This window comes from Microchirus variegatus (assembly GCF_963457635.1).
Source record: "Microchirus variegatus genome assembly, chromosome: 18".
Lineage (NCBI taxonomy): Eukaryota > Metazoa > Chordata > Actinopteri > Pleuronectiformes > Soleidae > Microchirus > Microchirus variegatus.
This window is the reverse complement of record NC_139819.1, coordinates 22,619,956-22,647,374: the sequence shown is the minus strand read 5'-3', so window position 1 is coordinate 22,647,374 and position 27,419 is coordinate 22,619,956. Positions and strand designations below refer to the sequence as shown.

Sequence of the window (27,419 nt, the reverse complement as noted above, 5' to 3'; positions counted from 1 at the left end):
GTGAGGACCGAGAACTCTTACACGCGAAGTGAGGACATTTGTAAACGCTGTCCTTGTCAGGACCAGTCGTCCTCACGTCCTCATGAAGACTAAAACCTGGTCCCACTGTGGCAGAACTTCATTTTTTGAGGATTTCTAAACAATAGTGTTCTTGTATTTGTGGCTTTGTGAGGACCGAGAACTCTTATATGCGAAGTGAGGAGGGGGTTAAGACCTGGTTTGGGTTAGGGTTAGTTTACATTAGGGTTAAAGATCAGGGTAAGCCACTAGTTATGACGGTTAAGGGTTAAGACGTCAGGGAATTGCATTTTGTCAACGATTGATCCGTGTGTGTTTTTTCTCAGAGAGGTTTTAACCGTTCAAAGCTGACTCTCCAAAGACAGGGCATCGACGTTTTACTTTTTTCGACGTGTTGTTTGGAAATAAAGAAGGAGGAGAATAAAGAAAAGAAAAGAAAAGAAAGGGTGGAGGTGGAGGTGGAGTTCAGCAGAAAGGATGCTGCTCCTCATCGGGAGGCCGATACGGCCGAGTTTCATCTTAATGGATGTGACGCAGATAAAGCTCAATATCCTCAACTTCAAATCACTTGTGAAGATGATGCCGTTACAATCTAAAACAGATTATCAATCTTTTTCATTATTTTTCCTCATCACACGGCCGCCGCCGCCGCCGCTGTTACTATTGCTCTGCGGCTCCCCCCACCGGCTCGATCGATTCTTTTTGCTTTATCGACCCCGACGTCAGAGCCACCGTTAACACATATTGACCCTGAGCGTCGGTGCGCTCCTGTGGATCAGCGGTCAGCGGCCCGGAGACGCGCTACGACCGGCGTGTTGATGTGTCTCCGTCTCCTAGCAACGGCGCTCATTGACCGCGGGAATCCATACGAGTGGCGGCGCTCCAGACTGTTTAATAGTTTACTGCTGCATTAACACTCGCTGACCTCACTGACGTTAGTGTTTCTTTTTTTTTTGTCCTCTGTAAACTCGTTTTTTAATTGATTTGTGGGTTTAAAGAAAGTCTGAGCAGGGGCGGAGCAACAGGCAGGCAGGAGCCCCGGGGGCTGAGAGGATGGTGGGCGGGCCCCCCCCCCCCCACACCCCCCGTGCCACTTATTTGCTGCCAAAAAATCTTTTGGTAATTTCAGACAATGAAGCGTGAAGAGCGCTCAGACACCAGGGACGTGAAAAAGAAAGAAAACAGTGAACAAAATAGTGAGGCAAAAAAAAACTGTCCGCTTGTCAATTAACTGCTAATATCAATATAGTCTACTTATTATAAATGAACAGCATATAAGGCGAAATTAAAATCTAATTAGTGAGAAAACAATACAGAAAAAAAATTATAAAAATGACTCACGCAGACCGTGTAAAATTAAAATATCGATTAATACAAGTTCAATATCAATTTTCATTTGTTTTCTTCCTTATTATTGTGTTTTTGTTTGGTTTCCTTTCATGATTTATTCATTTTGTGTCATAAACTGACTAAAGGGAAACAAAGGCAGGCAGGTATTTATGTTTAAAGTGTATCTTAAGCCGCTCTTCTGAAGCTATCTGATTTTCAAAAATGCCCAGAAAGTGGGCTGAGAGAAAAGTAGATAGAGAACAATATATTTGGTTGTAATTATGGCGTTATTTAAATTTATCTTAAATACATGTCTGATTTATGTCTCTGTTTTTGTGCATCATAAATAAATTTAACTTCAAAGTTACATCAATCAATATCAAAACAAACACTTTTACTTTGAAATTGTGTCAAATGTCATTATGAATATTGTTGACATCTGTGCAGTTGATATAATGTCAATAATTTACACTAACCTGGATTAACAAATAACATATAACTATACACACGTATACACATGGTTTATACCCAAAAAACAGTGGTTTATGGGTTTAATTACACTTTTACATGCAGTATATTATATACATACTCATGTTTCCCAAGAGTAGTTTGCATTTTAAAGCAAGAAATGTGTATATTTTATAGTTTTGCATGTAACCATGTAAAATTAAAATATTGATTAATACAAGTTCAATATCAATTTTCATTTGTTTTGTTCCTTATTATTGTGTTTTTGTTTTGTTTCCTTTCATGATTTATTCATTTAGTTTCATAAACTGACTAAAGGGACACAAAGGCAGGCAGGTATTTATGTTTAAAATGCAATTAAACCCCCAATCTGATTTTCAAAAATGCCCAGAAAGTGGGCTGAGAGAAAAGTAGATAGAGAACAAGATAGTTGGTTGTAGCTATGGCGTTATTTAAATGTATTTTAAATAAATGTCTCTGTTTTTGTGCATCATAAATACATCATAGTTACATCATAGTTACATCATTCAATATCAAAACAAACACTTTTACTTTGAAATTGCGTCAAATATCATTATGAATATTTTATATTGCCCGTCCACGATTTAGCAGCCACTTTTTTATTGAGTTGACACCTGTGCAGTTGATATAATGTCAATAATTTACACTAACCTGGATTAACAAATAACATATAACTATACACACGTATACACATGGTTTATACCCAAAAAACTGTGGTTTATGGGTTTAATTACACTTTTACATGCAGTATATTATATACATACTCATGTTTCCCAAGAATAGTTTGCATTTTTAAGCAAGAAATGTGTATATTTTATAGTTTTGCATGTAACCATGTAAAATTAAAATATTGATTAATACAAGTTCAATATCAATTTTCATTGTTTTTTTCCCCTTATTATTGTGTTTTTGTTTTGTTTCCTTTCATGATTTATTCATTTTGTTTCATAAACTGACCATCTGATTTTCAAAAATGCCCAGAAAGTGGGCTGAGAGAAAAGTAGATAGAGAACAAGATAGTTGGTTGTAGCTATGGCGTTATTTAAATGTATTTTAAATAAATGTCTCTGATTTTGTGCATCATAAATACATCATAGTTACATCATAGTTACATCATTCAATATCTAAACAAACACTTTTACTTTGAAATTGCGTCAAATATCAATATGAATATTTTATATTGCCCGTCCACGATTTAGCAGCCACTTTTTTATTGAGTTGACACCTGTGCAGTTGATATAATGTCAATAATTTACACTAACCTGGATTAACAAATAACATATAACTATACACACATATACACATGGTTTATACCCAAAAAACTGTGGTTTATGGGTTTAATTACACTTTTACATGCAGTATATTATATACATACTCATGTTTCCCAAGAGTAGTTTGCATTTTAAAGCAAGAAATGTGTATATTTTATAGTTTTGCATGTAACCATGTAAAATTAAAATATTGATTAATACAAGTTCAATATCAATTTTAATTTGTTTTGTTCCTTATTATTGTGTTTTTGTTTTGTTTCCTTTCATGATTTATTCATTTTGTTTCATAAACTGACCATCTGATTTTCAAAAATGCCCAGAAAGTGGGCTGAGAGAAAAGTAGATAGAGAACAAGATATTTGGTTGTAACTATGGCATTATTTAAATGTGTTTTAAATAAATGTCTCTGTTTTTGTGCATCATAAATACATCATAGTTACATCATAGTTACATAATTCAATATCAAAACAAACACTTTTACTTTGAAATTGCGTCAAATACCATTATGAATATTTTAAATTGCCCATCCGCGATTCAGCAGTTGTTGTTTGCTACTTTATTGAGTTGACACCATGCAGTTGATATAATTTCAATAATTTACACTAAACTGGAATAACAAATAACATATAATATAACTATATACACGTATACACATGGTTTATACCCAAAAAACAACACGTTTAATTACACTTTTACATGCAGTATTTTATATACATACATGTTTCCCAAGAGTAGTTTGCATTTTAAAGCACGAAACATGTATATTTTAAAGTTTTGCATGTGTTCCTACGACACTCGCTAGTTTTATATTCAATCTACAGACATAAGCCTCAAGTCTTATTCTGAAAAGAACCACATTAATGCAGCACTTTTTTGGGGGAATTTTACCTGAAGGAAAAAAAACCTCTTGCTCTGTGAATCCAGATTTCTGTGTGGAAATCCCACAATCCATCTGGGCCACGATTCCCCTCTCTCTCTCTCTCTCACACACTCTCTCTTTGGTTTAATTTTTAAATTTTATTTCTATGCTCAGCCCAGATCCTGGCGCTGCATTACTCACATTGATTTTGGCCGCAGCACAAAAACCCCAGGTAGCAGGGGATTCCAGTCAGAGAGAGACAGAGATGCACTGAAAAGGAATCTGTAATCAGAGAGTGGAGAGGAGAAAGTGCTGAAATATTACAACAGCAGCAGCAGAGGAGGAGGAGGAGGAGGAGGAGGAGGAAGAAGGTCCACTTATTGAACGCCAGCCAATCTTCATCTAAGTCCGTGTGTGTTCTTTGTCAGAGGTTAATAATCGTCTGCGTACGTTGGCAGTCGGAAAATGACGAAATGCATCTTTAAATTGTGATTTTAAAGGAGTAAAAGTCTTTTAAAACCAAAACACTCACAGAGACCTGAGGTTATTTCATGTATTCACAGTCGGTGCATATTTTACTAAAAAAAATCAAAGTGAACAACTATATTTTACTCTGTATTTTACTCCGTTACCGTGTTCAATTAACGCGAACAATAATTGGTACCATTGGTGATACATGTACCACCAATGGTACGCCATCTTTCTCTGGTGGTAACAATCTCCAGAAATATGGAAAAATTATGTTGTTGTTTTTTTAACAGATGTTTTGTAGAAACTACATGTGACTTCTATTATGGTGTTGAAATAACTAATACCTAATAGTAGTTGTGTAGTATAATCTCCATCAGACCAGTGAAGTCTGCAGTGAAATGTACACTCAAAATTGTGCAAAATATGTTGTTTTTTTCCCCCAAATAAGAATAATCTCCACGAAATAAGTGTGTCATAAGTTAAACTATCAATACACTTAATGTTACACCAATTAAATATAAATATACTATAGTATACCTAGTATAGTAGTATAGTATACCTAGTATAGTAGTATAGTATACCTACTATAGTAGTATAGTATACCTACTATAGTAGTATAGTATACCTGCTATAGTATTATAGCAAGTTAAACTATCAATATACTTAATGTAACACCAATTAAATATAAATATACTATAGTATACCTAGTATAGTAGTATAGTATACCTACTATAGTAGTATAGTATACCTACTATAGTAGTATAGTATACCTGCTTTAGTATTATAGCAAGTTAAACTATCAATATACTTAATGTAACACCAATTAAATATAAATATAGTTGTTTAGTATACCTTCTATAGTAGTATAGTATACCTATTATAGTAGTATTGTTTAACTACTATGGTAGTATATTATACCTATTATCGTAGTATAGTAAGTTAAATTATCAATACGCTAAATGTTACACCAAATAAATATAAAAATAGTAGTTTGGTAAGTTCAACTATCAATATACTTAATGTTTCACCAATTCAATATAAATATAGTAGTTTAGTATACCTTCTATAGTAGTATATTAAGTTAAACTATCAATACACTTAATGTTACACCAATGAAATATAAATATAGTACTTTAATATTCCTACTATAGTAGTATAATATATCTACTATAGTATACCTACAATAGTATTCTAGTAAATTAAACTATTAATACACTAAATGTTACACCAATTAAATAAAAATATAGTAGTTTAGTATACTCTATTGTAGTATGATAGCGCTACTCTAGTATTATAGTAAGTTCGATTATCAATACACTTAATGTTACACCAATGAAATATAAATATAGTTAGGTAGTTGAATATACCTATAGGTATACTATACTACTACAGTACCTATACTACTATAGTAGTATAGTATACCTATAATTGTAGTATATTTTAACTACTATAGTAGTATAGTAAGTTAAACTATCAATACACTTAATGTTACACCAATGAAATATAAATAAAGTAATTTAATATGTACTATAGTAGTATAGTATACCTACATACACCAATTAAATATAAATATAGTAGTTTAGTATACTTTCTTTTGTAATATGGTAGCCGTACTATAGTATTGTAGTAAGTTAAACTATCAATACACTTAACGTAGCTTGAGTCATTTTTTGAGTGTCGTCCACATATGAAGCCGGAAAGATGGAGAGTTGTTTGTGAACGAGTGAACGAGTGATGAGGACGAGGAGGACGAGGAGGACGAGGAGGACGAGGAGGATGAGGAGGACGAGGAAGGCAGAAGAAGAAATAATGTGTGAATAATGCCCTAAAACACCAGCGCTCGCCCACACAGACTCTTTGCCCGCAGGTGCTCAACTGTGATTTATTTATTTTGTTTGTGGCGAGGAGCGATTCACCGGGGGGGCCGGGATGAGGGGGAAGCCCCCTTCGTACGGCTCTGCCCTCAGGCCGTCTCCGGCAGCACTGAGTCTAAATTTAAACCCCCTGATTTTTTGATTCAACTTTCTTTCTTTCTTTCTTTTTTTTTGCACTTCGTTATCGCTCTGCCTCTTCTTCTTCTTCTTCTGTGGACCGAAAAAGCGACGGCGGAGACCTCGTCTCCCGGTGGCTGGAGAGCGTTACTCAAAAGCGAGTCGGTGGAACGCCTCTGGACAGCCGACGTCTGTTGGATGTGGAAATAATAAAAAAAGCAAGAGAAGCACGATGTACATCGGCCTCACAGCGGGTTCGTTTCGCGTCCCCGAGGCTGCAACGAGGTTAGGACCGCGGACGAGAAGAAAAACAAGAGAAACGAGAGAGAAAAAAGCCCGTGAGAGATGAAAGACGAGGGTTTTTTCGGCGATGGAGCTCAGAAACGCGGCAGAATCAAAGGCTCGCAGTCGAAAGCAGCGAAACAAAGGGAGGCGGGAAACGCGGAGAGAGGCCTGCCATCGTTCTGAAGCTCCTTCTTCTTCTTCTTCTTCTGTTGTTCGAGTGAAGTGCGAGCGCTGAAGCTGAAGAGCTCGTTGCCGAATCCTTGACTCATTAACACTTGAAAAACCAGCAACAGAAGCAAAGAATAATGAGACGGGATTATTCAGAGAGCAGGGTTTTTTTTTTTTTTTTTTTCTGCTTATGTCAGATTTAGGAGGTCACGGTAACTCAACGTCAGGTCTTAAATAAGTGCCAAAATAAAAGCATGCGTTCTAAAAACTGTTAATATATATATATTTATGGATTAAATTGATTATATTCAATGCATCAAACCTTTGCATTCAACAAGTGTTGGAAACATTGTGTCTGTAATGTTAAGAATATACGACCTCGTTCTGAAAATCACACAAATGTTTAATATAAAATATGTAAGAGTTAAAGAAAAACTTGAAAAATATGATGTTAAAACTGTTAAAATGTTCAATTCACTTTACATAACTCAAATCAGGTCTTTTAAAGTAGGTGTTAAAATAAAAAGTATGTGTCCTAAAACTTTATTTATTACTTTTAATGCATCAAACCTATCCGTTAAAACAGTCGCATGAAATTTTACCAGTCTTAGAAACATTGTATCTTTGATATCTTAAAGGCGCCATATGTAAGAATGTGGCCAAAAACGGTTACTACATTCAAATTCAAAAACACAGAGGTCTTTTTAGGTTTCGTTCTCTGACCTAACTGGCAACCCGTGGTCGCTCGGCAGCTGAGACTCTACCGACTGCAATGATCGGTAGACGGCGGTAGGTGGCGCCACATGACGCCGAAACATGATTTCAAAACATAAACATGATTTGCAGTCTGCAAAATATTTTTTTTTATGTAAATATTTTGTCTGTACTGTTGTTGTTGGTGAGTTCAGTTTGTTATATGAACATTATTCCTGAGTCTCTGTGACATATTAGGAGGATTTTATGATTTATTACACAATGCACCTTTAATACAGACATGTCAAATATAACGTATGTAAGGGTACCAATAAATACTAAAACATTTGAAAACAAATGTTGCATATAACATTTCTGCATTAAGTTTAAAGGTCACATTAAAAGACAAACAAACAAAATCATATATAGCGAGAAACCTATGGTTAAAATATCAAATAATTGATTTTGGATTTTATTTTGGAGCGATGGGAACAGGGAACAGAAACACGGGCGTGCTTTTACTTTGAAACAGGAACTCATCTGAGGATTCTCCACTTAACAATGTCCTTCAAAGTAAAGTGTTTGACTTTTCAAATTAAAGCCTCTCGAGTTAAATTATGACAATATTGACTCTTTGGCTTCCTCTTTAGAAAACTGGTCAGTGCAGTTTTATTTGATTTTAATATTATATCTAGAGACAGCGACGAGCGCTCGCTCTGAATGCTAACGAGGACAACGCTAACGTCGCGGTTTCCTGACGCTAATTAAATTTAAAGCCTGACCTGGTTTTTTCTTCCTCTGTCCACAGAGAAGTCAAGTTTGTTTTCAGCGTTCTCGACCTGCAGAGATCAGTCGTCTTCAGTTTGTCCACAGCGTCCCCATCGTCACACTCTGCAGAAGTCCTGAAGCTCCAGACTAAATGAGATATATGAGTGAACGAGTGAATTCTGAGGGAGAACATTTCACAGGATCAGTCCAAGACTCTCCAGTAACGTTTGATTATAAAAATAGTCTTCATCTGTCTGTCCTCGGGACGTAGAATTCAGATCCAAGATAAGTTCCTGCTGAGTTCCAAGATCAAAGAAGTCACTCTTAATATTCATCTGACTTCTTCTTCTCCTTCTTCTTCTTCTTCTTCGACTTCTAATATTTCTTCTCCTTTGGCAATTTCTTCGACGATCTCTTCTTCTGCGATCTCTTCTTCAACAAGTTCTTCTTAAACGATCTCTTCTTCAACGATATCTTCTTCTGCGAAATCTTCTTTGAAGAGTTCCTCTTCAACGATCTCTTCTTCTGCAAGCTCTTCTTCTGCGAACTCTTCTTCAACGATCTCTTCTTCGGCGATATCTTCTTCTACGAGTTCTTCTTCAACGATCTCTTCCTCTACAAGTTCTTCTTAAACGATCCTTTCTTCTGCGATATCTTCTTAAACGATCCTTTCTTCTGCGATATCTTCTTAAACGATCCCTTCTTCTGCGATCTCTTCTTCAACGATCTCTTCTTCGACGATCTTTTCTTCTACAATATCTTCTTAAATGATCCCTTCTTCTGCAATATCTTCTTCAACGATCCCTTCTTCTGCGATATCTTCTTAAACGATCCTTTCTTCTGCGATCTCTTCTTCGACAAGTTCTTCTTCAGCGATTCCTTCTTCTGCGATATCTTCTTAAACGATCCCTTCTTCTGCGATCTCTTCTTCAACGATCCTTTCTTCTGCGATCTCTTCTTAAACGATCCCTTCTTCTGCGATCTCTTCTTCAACGATCCTTTCTTCTGCGATCTCTTCTTAAACGATCTCTTCTTCTGCGATCTCTTCTTCAACAAGTTCTTCTTAAACGATCTCTTCTTCAACGATATCTTCTTCTGCGAAATCTTCTTCGAAGAGTTCCTCTTCAACGATCTCGTCTTCTGCAAGCTCTTCTTCTACGAACTCTTCTTCAACGATCTCTTCTTCGGCGATTTCTTCTTCTACGAGTTCTTCTTCAACGATCTCTTCTTCTGCGATCTCTTCTTCTGCGATCTCTGCTTCAACGATCTCTTCTTCTACGATATCTTCTTCAACAAGTTCTTCTTCAACGATCTCTTCTTCTGCGATATCTTCTTAAACGATCCCTTCTTCTGCGATCTCTTCTTCAACGATCTCTTCTTCGACGATCTTTTCTTCTACGATATCTTCTTCAACGATCCCTTCTTTTGCGATATCTTCTTAAACGATCCCTTCTTCTGCGATATCTTCTTCAACGATCCCTTCTTCTGCGATCTCTTCTTCGACAAGTTCTTCTTCAGCGATTCCTTCTTCTGCGATATCTTCTTAAACGATCCTTTCTTCTGCGATATCTTCTTAAACGATCCTTTCTTCTGCGATATCTTCTGAAACGATCCCTTCTTCTGCGATCTCTTCTTCGACAAGTTCTTCTTCAGCGATTCCTTCTTCTGCGATATCTTCTGAAACTATCCTTTCTTCTGCGATATCTTCTTAAACGAACCTTTCTTCTGCGATATCTTCTTAAACGATCCCTTCTTTTGCGATCTCTTCTTCAACAAGTTCTTCTTCTTTGATCTCTTCAACGATATCATCTTCGGTGATCTCTTCCTCAACGATTTTTTCTTCGACAATTTCTTTAACTTCTTCTTCATCTTCTTCTCCTTCGTCTTCATTGTAGTGTTTCGGAGCAGTTGGCTTTTGAGTTTGGTCGATTTGACGAATTTATCGTGTTCAGCTGTTTGACTGATTCCATCGCCGTTTGTTATTTTGATCTGTGTCATTTCGATCTTGCTCATTTTACGGTCTGCTCCCGAGGATTGGGTCATAATCTGAGCTTTGTCGCAGTCTGTGACAAAACTACTGTCATAGGCTGACATAAACAAATACATGTATAAGATATAAGGTCTGTGAAGGTGATGGACGTGGACCAAACCAAAGTTTAGTAAACACACTCAAAAGTTGCGTCGATGACGGGAACCATATGTTTGCATCACATCTGCACGCGTTCACCTTCGTCTCCGTGTGAACATCTGTGTGTTTGTGTTAATCCCAACACGTATGAGCCGCGGCGTCGCTAACCGCTCCCCGTCCGTTTACCCTCCGCGAGGAAAACAGATGGCATTGTGGGACGGATTCCAAAAGAATGGCTTTCTACCCTCTTCTTCTTCTTCTTCTTCTTCACACCTGCACACTGTCACTCCGTGAGAGTAAAAGCTGGAAAAACTTGTGTTTCTCAGTGAGAAACAAGACAAGGCGTCAAATGATAAGCAGATGTTTTCAGAAACTGCAGAATTAAAAAAAAAAAACGTAAAAATAACTCCACATTCTACGAAGGTGGTGGCATCTGTGGAAAAACAAATATTAATTATTTGTGTTATTGTTGTAACACAGGTGTAAATGGGTTCAGCTGGCTGTGATGCAAGCGCCAAGGGACCGTCTAAAAATTGCATCAACACCGACAAAGAACATTTTTAATTTCTTCACCGTAAAAAACAAAGTAGTGTCTCTAAAATGCTTTCAGACTTCACTTGTCTCCTGTAGATTATACTCTCTAATAATTTCTATGCATTTTTACTGAGATTATTAGTTATTCTCAGATTATACTACAGCGTCTTCATTTTGTGGTATAATCTCCACGACTATTCAAAATATTCGCTATGATCACCATAATAAAGTACAGTACCTATACAACCACTACAAATGTCACTAGTCTCCTGTAGATTATACAACATCTATTTAGGGAAAAGCCATTTTTATGGCGTAGTATTTACTACCATGAGGTCTATTAAATCAGTTCCTGTAGAATATATGTAATTTTTCAACTTCTAAAATATCTGGGGAATTTGAATTTAATGAAAAAAGTAAAAATATGAAAACTATCACATAGTCCAGGGTCTACATTTCTCAACAAATGTTAAATTATAATACTCGATTATAGTACTAGATCTATATACTAGTTTATCATTTTACTGCGACTATTGAGTTTATTCATTGAGAATATTACATAGTATCAATACAATAATACCATATGGATCATTTCATGATTTTCAAAAATTCATAAAAATCATTCCTTAAGAGATTTGCGAATATTTTCAACAGATCCTTGTTCAGGGCGATGCCGACTATTATGATGGTAAATTTCAAGTCATTCCGAGATACTTTTTGTTTTTGAGAAGAAAGTCAGCTCACTGTCAAAGTGCATCAGGGCAAATGGATCTTTTCATGATTTTCAAAAATTCATTAAAATTATTCCTTAAGAGATTTGCGAATATTTTCAATGGATCCTTGTTCAGGGCGATGCCGACTATTATGATGGTAAATTTCAAGTCCGGCCGAGATACTTTTTTTTTTTTTTTTTTTTTCTTCAGCTCACTGTCAAGATTGAAGATTGATAAAAACCACCATAGACCTCACTGGTGTCCTGTAGACTTTACAACAAAATCTTTGTACGAATTTTAGTGATATCAAAACCCATATAACACAGTTTAGGGTGTATATTTCATAATTTTCATAATTTATGGGGATTTTTAGTCAGAATATTGGTTATGCGTGGCGTAGTATCACTACATACACATGGTCTCCTGTAGATTCTACATTTATTGATACAAAGATAAATTTATGTTAAATTATTGGCAATGAGAAAGAACATTTTGCTTTGTAGACGGTCCCTATGGAAAAATATCTGTACAGATATATTAATACATATCTTGAACTAAACTTTACCCTAAACTTTTTTTTTATTCATCTGCAGCTCAAACAAACAAACTTCCCCCGTTTTTAGTCGAGTCAGCAGATTTTTGTTTTTTCCCCCAAAACTGTCTCAACATCAAACTATTGTTTCACTTCATCCATTGATTAGTTGGGTTTGGGGTTTTTTTTATTGTTCTTTTAGAAAAACTACAAACGCAGAATGGCTTTGTTTGCCGGGAGACTGCGTTTTGTGATGTTTGGGATGAAAACCGCCGCTACGTAACTCTCATTCTGAGCACAACAGCCGTCAATAGCATCAAATATTAATCGTCGTACCTGTCTCTCCCATCAAAGACGCTTCCATCGCGGCGGCTGTCTTCGCTCGTCTTTGCTCGTCTTCGCCCGTCTTTGCTCGTCTTTGCTCGTCTTTGCCCTCCGGTAAGCTCTACAATGTCAGACCTGCGTCAGGCAACTCTGTTATTTTTATTTTTCACTCGCTCTCTCGACACTTTATGACTTTGGCGGAGAACTTTTGGGGTCGGAGATGAACTCACACACTCGCTCAATGCGCTGAATTCCAAATCGGAAACCCTTGTCCACTTTTTTTTTCCGATGGCAATCTCCGGGGCTCCAGAAAGAAGAAAAACGCTCCGACAATAATGGCCGAGCCTTATTTGCGTCTCACTCCCTCCTCCCGCCTTATCGGCTGTTATTTGATTTCCAGCGGCGGTCGCGGGCGGCTAATCTGGCTCCGCTCGGAAAGCCAGTGGTGTGGCAGGAATGGCAACGAGAGTGATTCACCGGGGGAGAAAGAGACAGACAGAGAGGTAGAAGCAGGTTAATGTGAGGTGGGACTGAGGTTAGAGGACGATCTGACCAGAGCTGAACATTCACGTTTTAATTATGTCCTAAAGGGACGTTTAGGTACAAATACTGCAGTACCTGTCACACACCGTCAGCCTGTTTTCTCTGTGTTTTTGTGTATTTAAGGAAGTGTAAAACCTTGGTATTGCCAGGACGCAGTCTCTGTATGAAGTACCTTAAAAGATGTAGTGTATATTTCCAAATTCTACCTATCATTCCCAAATCTACTTTTTATTACAAAATGTATTTATGATTCCAAATTCCAAAATATACTTATAATTTAAAAATCTGCTTATAGTTCCAAATTCTATTTATAATTCCAAAATCTACTTATAGTTCCAAAATCTGACTAGAATTTCAAAATTGACTTATAATTCCAAAATCTGCTTATAATTCCAAAATCAACTTATAGTTCCAAAATCTACTTATAGTTCCAAAATCTACTTATAATTCCACAATCTGCTTATAATTCCCAAATCTATTTATAGTTCCAAAATCTGTTTATACTTTCAAAATTGACATAATTCCAAAATCTACTTATAGTTCCAATTCTGAAATCTACCTATAGTTCCAAAATCTACCTATAATTCCAAAATCTTCTTAGAATTCCAAATTCTACTTATAGTTCCAAAATCTACTTATATTTTCAAAATTTACATAATTCCAAAATCTACTTATAGTTCCAATTCTGAAATCTACTTATAGTTCCAAAATCTACTCATAATTCCAAATTGTATTTATAGTTCCAATTCTGAAATCTACCTTTAGTTCCAAAATCTACTTAGAATTCCAAATTCTACTTATAGTTCCAAAATCTACTTATAATTTCAAAATTGACTTATAATTCCAAAATCTACTCATAGCTCCAAAATATTCTCAATGTTCCACATTCTTGGAATTGGGAAAACGGTTGTTTTAAAAGTGCTTTCCAGATAAAGTTGGACTGGATAACACATACCGGTCAGGTGACTTCCTGAGGTCACCGGTGAGTGCAGTTCCGACTTTGACATTGTTTGGATGAGAAGTTGCTGCACCGGCTCTGCACAGGTGCACTCAATTATTAATGGCTGGCGCTCATCAGCTCCCACTGTGCAGGCTATAGAATGTGAGATCAAACAACGCAGAAGTATATGATGTGGAGATCGCGGCTCCCTCAGGCCACAGAAGGCCCTCAGCTCCTGATCTGTGCTGCTGCTGCAGAGATGATTCTCCTGACACACTTTGTTTTCTCTGCGGTTTAATCACATACGATTCTTTCTCTTTCTCTTTCTCTCTCCAGAGTTTTAAATTGAAACATGAACAACTCACCGATGTTAATGCATTTCTGCTTTTTAAAAAATAACAGCTTTAATGTGACAGCCTGCGTGAGAAGGAACCGTCCTCTCTGATTTTAATGACATTAGAAGAAGAAGAATAAAGAGGTCGGCGGACGACGTGTGGTCGGAGAAATTGCTTACATTACATCTTTTTTAAATCCCGAGCACCTGAACACGACGTGCCCACGAGCATCAGCCCTTTGTTCATCAGTGAGGAGGCAGAGTTCGTCCTCCGTGTCCGTCATTATCTGCACACACACACACACACACGTGTTATGGACAAAATAACACAGGAAGTAGAACATCATCAACAAGAAGTGTACTTGGGTTCTTGGATAATTAAAGTACAAGTGTTTTATCAGAGAAATGACTTTGGTAGAAGTTGTTACAATATTACTTTAGTAAAAGTCTTAACGATTATGAAATTTACTGTAATTAAGTATCAAAAGTCATTCATCTGATACAAAAAGTACCTGAGTTTTAGAAGTGAGCGTATTTTTAAAAAGTCTATAATTCCAAATTCTACTTATAATTCGGAAATCTACTTATAATTCCAAATTTCTACTTATAATTCCAAAATCTTATAATTCCAAAATGTACTTATAATTCCAAATTCTACTTATAATTCCAAAATATGACTTTTTTTGTGTTATTTGCAGTATATTTAACGTATTTGGACCAATATTGATACAAACTACTATGTTGTCATCACCTGACCTTTATTTAAACTCTTTACTATGATTTAAAGTCGCAAATAAAAGCACAAATGTTGTGTTTTTTTTAATACATTGAAGACCTTTTATACAAGTAAAGAGTTCTATTGCTCTTAGACTTTTGGCACAAACCACTTAGTTTTAAGGATTTCTTCGGCCTTAAGTACATTTACACAACACAGGGGTTTGTGGAAATGTCCAGTTTATTTATTTTCTGGTGAAAGATTGGACATAGAAGAGAAAATCTGCACTGAATCTCTTTGTGTTTGTCTTTTTTATTCTTTCTTTCTTTCTTTACTTTCCCCTGCTGTCATTTCATCATATATATATATATATATATATATATATATATATATATATATATATATATATATATACGCTCTCTGTATTCATAGATTCTGTACATCACCTCTCTGAGTTTATATGTTCCAGAGTGAAGTTTGCGTCCGTTCCTCTTGTGTTTTAATCAAACACTTTACGCCTCCACCACGATTCGCTGATTATTACCTGCAGGCGTTCACACACACACACACACACAGTGATATAAATACATGTGTTTCTGTCTAATTTACGAACAAAGCCTCATCACCACGTACGACGTTTAACCGTTTCCACGTCGCAGCTGAACTGAGATCAGTGGAATTAAAACAATTCATCAATGGTGGAAATGATCCTTAAGTGCAGCCGTATCACAGGAAAAGTCTTATATAAAGTACCTTAAAGGGATACTTCAGTAAAAGTACAAGTGTTTTACCAGAAAATGACTTTGGTAGAAGTTGTTACAATATTACTTTAGTAAAAGTCTTCAAGATTATGAAATTTACTGTAATTAAGTATCAAAAGTCATTCATCTGATATAAAAAGTACTTGTTTTAGAAGTGAGCGTATTTTTAAAAAGTCTATAATTCCAAAATCTAATAATTCGAAATGTTACTTATAATTCCAAATTCTACATATAATTCCAAATTCTACTTATAATTCCAAATTCTACTTATAGTTCCAAATTCTACTTATAGTTCCAAATTCTACTTATAGTTCCAAATTCTACTTATAATTCCAAATTCTACTTATAATTAAAAAATTCTACTTATAGTTCCAAAATCTACTTAAAATTCCAAAATTCTACTTATAGTCCCAAAATCTACTTATAATTCCTAAATTCTACTTATAATTCCAAAATCTACTTATAATTCCAAATTCTACTTATAAATCCAAATTCTACTCATAATTCCAAATTCTACTTAAAAATCCAAAATCTACTTATAATTCCAAAATAAAAAGTACTTCTTTTTGAACGGTTAATTATCAAAATGGTTTGGTATTCGATTGATAATTAATAAACGGAATAATTGTCTCTTCGTCTTGTCTTCTATGTCTTCTGTGTTGTAATTTGGATTATTTACATCCTTGTTTTTGACGAACGTAGTTTTTTGTTTTGGAAAATGCTACGTCTCTATAAAGTGTGATACTGTACGTATACAATAACTACCTTCAATACCTGTCGTATTTATTTCATATGTTATTATCACATTCTCTGGAGTACAGAATGAGCGAAAGTTGCAGACGTTGTCGTTGAAGACGTCCATACTCCACCAGGGGGCAGTATAAGGATCACATATATACTGAGAGAGTCAGGTTCTGTGATATTCTGTTCCATCTGCATGGATTTAAAGTGACGCTGAACTCTTAAAGTTCAGCAACGGTGTCGTTCAGGTTTTCCCGCCAAAATGGCGGCGTAAGCTAACGCAGTCACGTGACATTAGCTCGGAATCTGAACTCTCTTTTCCTTCTGCTCTCAATTCTCCCTCAGAGTCTGTTGAAAACCCCTCAGACCTGACGCTGATCTTCTCAGGTGTGTTAGCGACACTTTATGGCGCGTATTTTGCGTAAATAGAGCATCGCCGCGGCTTATAACGTAACATTAGGAGCAGTTAGCAAGTTGAAGATGTTGTCAGACGTCCATGCTCGTGAAAAGCACCAGGGGGCAGTATAAGGATCACATATATACTCAGAGAGTCAGGTTCTGTGATATTCTGTTCCATCTGCGTGGATTTAAAGTGACGCTGAACTCCTGAGTTCAGCACCAGTGTCGTTCAGGTTTTCCCGCCAAAATGGCAGCGTAGGCTAACGCAGTCACGTGACATTAGCTCGGAGTCTGAACTCTGTTTTCTTCTGCTCTCAATTCTCCCTCAGAGTCTGTTGAAAACCCCTCAGACCTGACGCTGATCTTCTTAGGTGTGTTAGCGACACTTTATGGGGCGTCTTTTGCGTAAATAGAGCATCGCCGCGGCCTAATAGCTAAACATTCGGAGCAGTTAGTGGACAACGAGGACTAAATGACTCCATTGATCTGTGTGTGTGTGTGTGTGTGTGTGTGTGTTAACATAATGATGATGTTCCTTGTGTTTTCTCATTACCGCCCGCACCGCTGATGTCGGCCATTACCGTTACCTGCCCACGACACCTTCCCGAGTTGAGCCGCAACGCTGTCCCACAATCTCCTTTATGACTTGTTTACGCTCGCCGGGCTATTACCGCTAATGCGGCGCAGCACTGAGATCATCGCTGTCTGTTAAAGGAAGCAGCAGAAGAAGAAGAGCAGTGTGAGTCGACGCCACTGTCCCCTCTTTTCTCAGCTCCATCGCCTCCTGGAAGCTTCTCAGGAACAAATTAGAAGCACATTTAATGCTGCTCGAACAAAGTGAGCCGTTTTTCAGTGGATTACACGAGACACTGGGAGACACTTTGGAATGAAAATAAATACAATTTTAATGTTTGTCTCCTCTTTAGGGCATTTTCTGACTTTTTCAGGACCTGTAGTCTCTTAAAGAACCCAATCCTGGGCCTAACTGGGGCGAAAAATGGCTAAATTACCAAAATGATCAAGCGCAAAACCCAAATTTGAAAGACACCTGTGACAGAAGACATTGAAACATGAAGATTTTTGTTTTTGTTGTCTCTTGAGGACTTTTTCTGACTTTTTCAGGACCTGTAGTCTCTTAACAAACCAAATCCTGGTCCTAATGAGTGCTGAAAATGGCTAAATTACCGAAATGATCAAGCGCAAAACTTAAATTTGAAAGACACGTGATACAAGATATTGAAACATGGAGATTTTTGGTTTTGTCTCCTCTTTAGGACATTTTATGGTATAAACAATGACTTTTTCACGACTTATAGTCTCTTTAAAGACCGAATCCTGGTCCTAATGAGGGCTGAAAATGGTTAAATTACCTGAAATGATGAAGCGCAAAACCCAAATTTGAAAGACACCTGTGACAAAAGACATTGAAACATGGAGATGTTTGTTTGGTTTCCTCTTTTAGACATTTTCTGACTTTTTCGGGACCTGTAGTCTCCTAACGAACCAAATCCTGGTCCTAACGAGAGCTGAAAATGGTTAAATTACCGAAATGATCAAGCGCAAAACTGAAATTTGAAAGACACGTGACACAAGACACTGAAACATGAAGATTTTTGGTTTGGTATCCTCTTTAGGACATTTTATGGTATAAACAATGATTTTTTTCAGGACTGTAGTTTCTTAAAGGACCAAATCCTGGTCTTAATGAGGGCTGAAAATGGCTAAATTACCGAAATGATCAAGCGCAAAACTTAAATTTGAAAGACACGTGATACAAGATATTGAAACATGGAGATTTTTGGTTTTGTCTCCTCTTTAGGACATTTTATGGTATAAACAATGACTTTTTCACGACTTATAGTCTCTTTAAAGACCGAATCCTGGTCCTAATGAGGGCTGAAAATGGTTAAATTACCAAAATGTGCAGAAGTGCAAAACCTAAACTTGAAAGACATGTGACAAAAGACATTGAAACATGAAGATGTTTGTTTTGTCTCCTCTTTTAGACATTTTCAGACTTTTTCAGGACTGTAGTCTCTTAAAGGACCAAATCCTGGTCCTAACAAGAGCTGAAAATGGTTAAATTACTGAAATGATCAAGCGCAAAACTTAAATTTGAAAGACACGTGATACAAGATATTGAAACATGGAGATTTTTGGTTTTCTCTCCTCTTTAGGACATTTTCTGGTGTATACAATGACTTTTCACGACTTATAGTGTCTTAAAAGACCAAATCCTGGTCCTAACGAGGGCTGAAAATAAGTTAAATTACCGAAATGATCAAGCGCAAAACTTAAATTTGACACGTGACAAAAGGAATTCAACAGGTTGAAAATGTTGACTCTTTATGAGTTTTATAGATTTCTTTGACATGCAGAACTCAGTTGAGGTGTGAAAATGTTCCGTTTTAAATGCTTGTAAAAATTGCTCCTTGAAAACCAAACTGCAGGAACGAAAACGTGGCTTTTTTATCTCGTAGACAAAGACGGACCAAACCTGAAGAGTCTCGTATTTTAAAACATGACTCAAACGCGAGGAAGCGGCAGATTTGTTTGTCGGACTATTTTCAGCCGCAGATTAAAACCACATTTGCTGAGTATTTCTGGCAGCGGCACATGTGAGCGAGTAGAAATAACCTCGTTCATAATGAAGTCACGTGTTTGAACAGTCAGTGATCGTGTATTTCTGTTTGTATAAGGTGTGCATGTCTGTGAAAACACTGCTGCCAGTGGGGATAATCGCAAAAAAATATATATATTAGCCATTAGCTTAAGTGTATGCTATGTTAAGACCATATTTGGCGCATTATTTCACAGTTTTTGACTGAAAAATGTTGATTTGTGCCACTTTTTAAACCGCGTTCGGAGCGCACAGGAGTTGTTGATCCACTTCTGCGTCCACCGGCGAGTTCAAGCGCGCCGTCGTGCGATTTCGGCTTCTGAAAAGATTCGTTAAGATTTACTTCCGTGACTCAAAGTGACCACGCGAGGCAGCAGTCGAACCAGCAGCTCCTGTTTCCCCCCCGCCAGCTAAAAACGCCGGTTTTCTCAATGGGGTTTGGTGCGGGCGGAGAAAGAAGTACGCGAAACGGCGAGATATCGCTGTAGAATGTGTAACGTGAGAGCGTTTTAAGTGGCAGACGATGTTCAAAGTGCCTCAGCTTCACAGGTCCTGAACTCTCCCATCGACATTTATGTACAGATAAATTTCATGTGCGTTGTTTACGGCGACAAAGGGGATTCAAGTGCAGCCAAGAGTCATTTGTTATGAGCGTTGAGACGGCGTAATGAGTCTAACGGTGTAATGTTGAGACGAGCGGCGGCGGCGGCGGCGGCGGCGGCGGGTTAAGTGTTCTTCTGCAGAACAATAATATATACGACAGCACTGCACGCCCGTGCTGATCTGACAGGCTGGGATTTTTATTTTTTTTTACGAGTATCGCACCAGAGACGGTGAGATTTCCTCCGCAGATAAATCCGGCGACCGGAAAAAAAGAATATGAACTCCGACGACGACGACGACGAGCTCTCGTAATAATTACTCCGGCGCTCGCTAAAAGTGTCGAGACTCCGGCAGAATAATGAGACGGCAGATTTTGGAAGACGGCTTTTTGTTTTGCAGCGTCTCCTTCTCCGCGCCGCCGCGGTGACTTTGTCTGGGTAATTACTGCAGCGTGGAAACGAGACAAATGAAGTAAATACACTTATATTCAACTGTATCCTCCCCTACACACACACACACACACACACATACTCACACACAACATACCACCTGTAGCTACGGCTAAAAATCCAGAATTCACTCTCCCACACCAAAGTCCATAGTAAAAACCGGTGATTTTAACATCACAGAGACACAGGAGTTCACAGGAGTTGTTGATCCACTGCTGCCTCCGTCACTAACATCAAACGTCTTATTCTGTCAAATTCGGCTTTTAAAATGTTTCATTTAGACTTAACTCAGTGACACAAAGTGACCACACGAGGCAGCAGAGGACCAGCAGCTCCTGTGTGCCCGTGAGTTAAAATCACCGGTTTTCTCTATGGGCTTTGGTGCAGGGAGTGACAGAAACTCAAGTTTCCTGTTGTTAAAAGTACGTCTGACAGTGACATAAACCTGCGGACATCTTCTGAAGATCGTAGACTACGTATGGAATCGATTTTATTCTGGGATTGTTTCGTTAAACGGCTAAAATGAGTTTTCTACAGATTTTTTAGCCACTTAACTAAAGGCTCACTTCATTAAATCTACACCCACTTAAGTCTACGATATCTTAAGAATGTGTTTACAGCTTTATCTCACTCTTGGATAGGCTTTTATCGACCGAAAACTGGAATTTGGTTCGTTTTTGTAAACCGCTCACTCTCCCACACCAAACCCCATAGAGAAAACGGGTGATTTTAACATCACAGCAACACAGGAGTTCACAGGAGTTGTTGATCCACTTCTGCCTCCATCACTAACTTACAATGACTGATTTTAATGATTCGGCTTTTAAATTTCATTGTTCAGATTAACCTCAGTGACACAAAGTGACCACAAGAGGCAGCAGTAGACCAGCAGCTCCTGTGTCCCTGTGAGCTAAAATCACTGGTTTTCTCTATGGGGTTTGGATTCTCGCTAGCATCCCGCCACAGGGGGGCGCTCACTCACACAGTCGGTACAATTAAGGGAAATAAAGACCCGGACTGTGATTTTTTTAATTGGACGAAAATGCAAATTGACATGTTGTGGAGGTGCGAGAATGAAAGTCCTGCCAGAAATATATACACACGAAAAACTCCATCACAACAAAGATTAAAGGATTTTTTTTCCAACCGCACGGTGGAATAATCATCGCCGACTTTAAAAGAAATCAGCTTCTCTTCATCGGCTCGAGCTCGAGCTCCGGCTCCGGTTCTCGCTGACGTCGTCTCTCATTTTTGACGGATTAGGAGTCGACTTTCTTTCTTATTTATTTATTTATTTGCTTCTTATCAGCGTCGACGCTCTCCACGGTAACCGTACCTCGGGGGGGTTCTTATTTAATTAGACAGCAGGAGAGGGCGGCGACGTAAACGGGCGACGCAACAAAAGACGGCACGGAAAATGACGATGATGATGATGATGATGATGTAAAGAAGGAAGAAGAAGAAGTTTTTTTGTGTTCAAAGGTTTGACATCAACACAGCGAGGGAAGGATCCAGAGGCGGAAACAGGGAATTACACCTTATAACGATCTTTATCGGCTCTCTTTACTTATTTATGCCGCGTTTTTTCTTCTTCTTTTTTTTTAAAACACGCACGGCTGACGTTGATATTCGTGCCACGGCGACGCCGGCGTCGGACTTCCATCTTTAACTTCCGCCCGTTCCCTCGCTTCCTTTTTACCACACACTCTGAAAACCATCACACCACCTCCACCGCTGTGAATTCCCAGAGAAAGAGAACGTCTGCCCACACACCGTAAATATTTTATAGACGTTCTGAAAGGAGGAAGAATCAATGGTTTGGGAGGAGGAGGAGGAGGAGGAGGTGATGTAAAGAGGAGGAGGAGAGGCTGATGGGAAGTCATTGAGGAGGAGAAAGAGGAGGCGATGAGTTTAGAAACGCCTCAAAATCATAGCGGCCACTTTATTAGGTACACATGTCAACTGCAATATTTAGAAATGCATTAAAAACTGTTTTTTTAATGCGTATTATTTAATTAATTCTGTATTTCTTACAGTATTATACATTTCTATTGCATGTTTTTTTTTAGTCTAATAGCTTTTTTAATCGATTTTTTAATCGATTAATTGATTAATCGATTAGAAAGATGGTGAAAGATGTCAATCAATGCTGCCCATTCATCCTCAAAACCACGATTTTCCAATTTTATTCAGGTGAAATCACCTTAAAATCATCAAATTTATTGAAATCATCAAATTTATTATCAATATAGTTGGCAGGTAATTCAATGGTACAGTATATTTTCATAAAAATATAAAAAAAAGTAAAGGAATATGCAGTAAAATCAACCAAATGAATTCACTTTCAACCTATTTTGTGACTTTTAAAATAAAACATGCCTGTGTTTGGTCATATTTTTCCAGCATAATTTGAATTTCACCAAAAAAACACACAAAAATAGGGTAAATATGTGTATTTATTTCTGTAAAAATGACAAAATCTTCTCACAAGTTTGGAATAGGAATGAAATCTGAATATCATTATATTTGTGTGGCTGAAATCCCACAAGTACTTCATGTAATTGTAGATTTTAATAAAATTATTGAAGGAATAATCAGTAAAATCTATTTAAAATGATGATTAAAATTATGATTTCATTGTTTGGTCTATTTGCCTATTTGACTCCATAAAATAATAATAAATAAATATATGTTTATTTAAAATGTAAAGGTAACACGTATAATATATGGGTTTCATCTCCTCACACGTGTTTTAATATTTAATAATTCTTGTAACTTTTATCTGATTTAATGTGAAGAACCTTCTCCAAACATCTACCGTCGTGTTCCGTCTTCTCAGATCGATCGACTTTCCATTTACAGTGTCTACGCCGCGTCTCCTGCTGAATATAAACATATACATATATAAATATATACATGATGATGTATATGCGCAACTCATGGAGAACGCTCTGTCAGCAGAAATCCATTTTGGATTTAATGAGACAGCGTTGGACGTCGTCCACGCGCTCAGCCTGATCAATAAATCCAGATATGAGATGTCGTGTTTGTTCGAAACAGGTTTTTAATTACGTTACAAATGAAAAATTGAAAGTGACGATCGATGGAATTGATCTTCGATTCAAGTCACTCTTGACTTTTCTCATCATCTTCTTCTTCTTCTTCTTCGTCCTCAGGTCGGAGGAACCATGTACAACACGGGCCGTCACGTGTCCCTGCGCCTGGACAAGGAGCATCTGGTGAACATCTCTGGAGGACCCATGACCTACAGCCACCGCCTGGAGGAGATCCGGCTACACTTTGGCAGCGAGGACGGTCAAGGCTCCGAACACCTGCTCAACGGACAAGCCTTCTCTGGAGAGGTGAGCGACGACTGGACCACGAGGCCTGGTTCTCACAGAAAACATCACCTGGGTTTTTGTTGACTGAGTCACAGAGTGAGACAAACCTACCGTAAACCTACACTTGAAACGTCCACTTTCTCCACAAACAGCTGCTAAAATAGTCTTAAAATAGAGTCTCGGTGGATTATGTTGTTTGCAGATGATATTGTAATGTGTAGTGAGAGTACGGGTGCCCTGTGTGTTGCAGGATTGATTATAAGGTCCTTAATTAATGCTTTTAAAATGTCTTCATGGTCTTGGTTTTACCCTTTGAACCCTGAATTTATTGGACAAATGATGTTGAAGATGGACGACCACGGAGAAGGTTCATGGAGGTCGATTGGTTGGAGGTGAGTGATGTTTGGACGACGAGGCCTGGTTGTCACCGAAAACATCACCTGGTTTTTTCTTTACTCAGACACAGAGTGAGACAAACCTACCGTAATCTGCACTTGTAACGTCCACTTTCTCCACAAAAACAGCTGCTAAAATAGTCTTAAAACTGGAGTCTTGGTGGATTATGTTGTTTGCAGATGATATTGTAATGTGTAGTGGATATTACACCGGTTGTGGAGCCCCGTGTGTTGATTATAAGGTCCTTAATTAATGATTTTAAAATGTCTTCATGGTCTTGGTTTGACCATTTGAACCCTGAATTTATTGGACAAAGGATGTTGAAGATGTTAAGACCACGGAGAAGGTTCATGGAGGTTGATTGGTTGAAGGTGAACGATGACCTGGTTTTTCTTTACTCAGACACAGAGTGAGACAAACCTACCGTAATCTGCACTTGTAGCGTCCACTTTCACCACAAAAACAGCTGTTAAATAGACTTAAAATGGAGGCTCGGTGGATGATGTTGTTTGCAGATGATATTGTAATGTGTAGTGAGAGTACAGGTGCCCCGTATGTTGCAGGATTGATTTGAAGGTCCTTAATTAATGCTTTTAAAGTGTCTTCATGGTCTTGCTTTTACCCTTTGAACCCTGAATTTATTGGACAAAAGATGTTGAAGATGGACGACCACGGAGAAGGTTCAGGGAGGTTGTGAGGGAGGACATGAAAAGAATAAACTGCCAAATAATGAGATACACTATATATCCAGCAACGGAGTCACTGCCAAATAATGAGATACACTATATATCCAGCAAAGGAGTGACTGCCAAATAATGAGATAAACTATATATCCAGCAAATGAGTGACTGCCAAATAATGAGATACACTATATATCCAGCAACGGAGTGACTGCCAAATAATGAGATACACTATATATCCAGCAAAGGAGTGACTGCCAAATAATGAGATAAACTATATATCCAGCAAAGGAGTGACTGCCAAATAATGAGATACGCTATATATCCAGCAACGGAGTGACTGCCAAATAATGAGATATGCTAAATATCCAGCAACGGAGTGACTGCCAAATAATGAGATAAACTACATATCCAGCAACGGAGTGACTGCCAAATAATGAGATATGCTATATATCCAGCAACTGAGTGACTGCCAAATAATGAGATACACTTTATATCCAGCAAAGGAGTGACTGCCAAATAATGAGATACACTATACAGCAACGGAGTGACTGCCAAATAATGAGATACGCTATATATCCAGTAACAGAGTGACTGCCAAATAATGAGATACGTCATATATCCAGCAACGGAGTGACTGCCAAATAATGAGATACACTATATATCCAGCAAAGGAGTGACTGCCAAATAATGAGATACACTATACAGCAACGGAGTGACTGCCAAATAATGAGATACGCTATATATCCAGCAACGGAGTGACTGCCAAATAATGAGATACGCTATATATCCAGCAACGGAGTGACTGCCAAATAATGAGATACACTATATATCCAGCAAAGGAGTGACTGCCAAATAATGAGATACACTATACAGCAACGGAGTGACTGCCAAATAATGAGATACGCTTTATATCCAGCAAAGGAGTGACTGCCAAATAATGAGATACACTATATATCCAGCAACGGAGTCACTGCCAAATAATGAGATACACTATATATCCAGCAAAGGAGTGACTGCCAAATAATGAGATAAACTATATATCCAGCAAATGAGTGACTGCCAAATAATGAGATACACTATATATCCAGCAACGGAGTGACTGCCAAATAATGAGATACGCTATATATCCAGCAACGGAGTGACTGCCAAATAATGAGATAAACTATATATTCAGCAAAGGAGTGACTGCCAAATAATGAGATACACTATATATCCAGCAACCGGAGTGACTGCCAAATAATGAGATACACTATATATCCAGTAACGGAGTGACTGCCATATAATGAGCCATTGTAAACATCCATCAAAAATATAATTTTCCCCCAGTTTATTTCCCACATAGACAAGAAAAAATGACCTCTCTCAGTGAACGTGCAGCTGCTTAATAGAGCAGCCAACAGGTGGCGCCGTCTCTGTGATCAAAGTCAAACCTAATTTTACCAAGACTGTAATCAGAGTCTGGAAGTGGAGGCGAAGTGGACTTGTCTCTCTCTTCTCACATCGACTTGATTTACACGGCGATGAAAGCTTGTTATCAGATTATCGATCGATAGCAACAAAAATATGTCGCCTAGCGCGGCTTTAATAGATTTTTCACTCCCGTATCGCGGGGGGGTGGGGGGGGGGGGGGGGCTCGGCGAGGCGGCATGGATCTGTGTGACCACGCACAAGTGAAACCCGGCACTGTGAGTGGATTTTTAATTTAGCACAAAGTGCATTTCTGAGATGAAAAATGTGTCTCCAGACGGAGGCTTCGATAACCGCAGGAGCAGCAGAAGACAGTAAATAAATACATAAATCACTCTTTTAATTAGTGAGGAACAAATTGTGTGTGTGTGTGTGAGAGAGAGTGAAATCATCTCTCCCCAAAGAGACGTCTTCACTGTTTGTGGTTTTCCGTTTGTTGTCGGAACTCAGATTTCAATTTGGAGAAACCAAATTCCATAAAATCAACGATTTTGATCCACTTCTTTGCTCGATTCCGTCATTTCTAACGCATTGCCGTGTCAAATCGGCATTTCAAGCCCTCTGTCCAATATTTACTGCAGTGACACAAAGTGACCACACGAGGCAGCAGAAGACCAGCAGCTAAAAATCACTGATTTTCTCTATGGAGTTTTGGTTCAGGAAAGTGAGCGATTTGCAAACTTTGAGTTTCCAGGTGAAAAATGGCTGTTAAATGATGAGAATCATTCAATCTGGCGCTTTTCAATTACACTAACTTAAAAATGCATTTAAAACAGTAAGATAAACCACCTTTTTAATGCCTATTTTTCATTGATTCTGAATTTCTTACAGTAATATAAACTTATATTCTGTGT

General features: G+C 37.8%; 1 protein-coding gene across 1 annotated transcript in view; it reads left to right on the top strand.

Moving 5' to 3' along the window:
* The window catches only part of ca10a (carbonic anhydrase Xa), a gene marked incomplete at both ends in the record, with an annotated part of 227,257 nt that overhangs the window by 169,552 nt on the left and 30,286 nt on the right, over positions 1-27,419 (top strand). Inside the window, one exon of the mRNA XM_083904668.1 lies at positions 23,855-24,040. Coding sequence (XP_083760794.1) covers positions 23,855-24,040 — 186 coding nt within the window. The remainder of the gene's footprint in view (positions 1-23,854; positions 24,041-27,419) is intronic.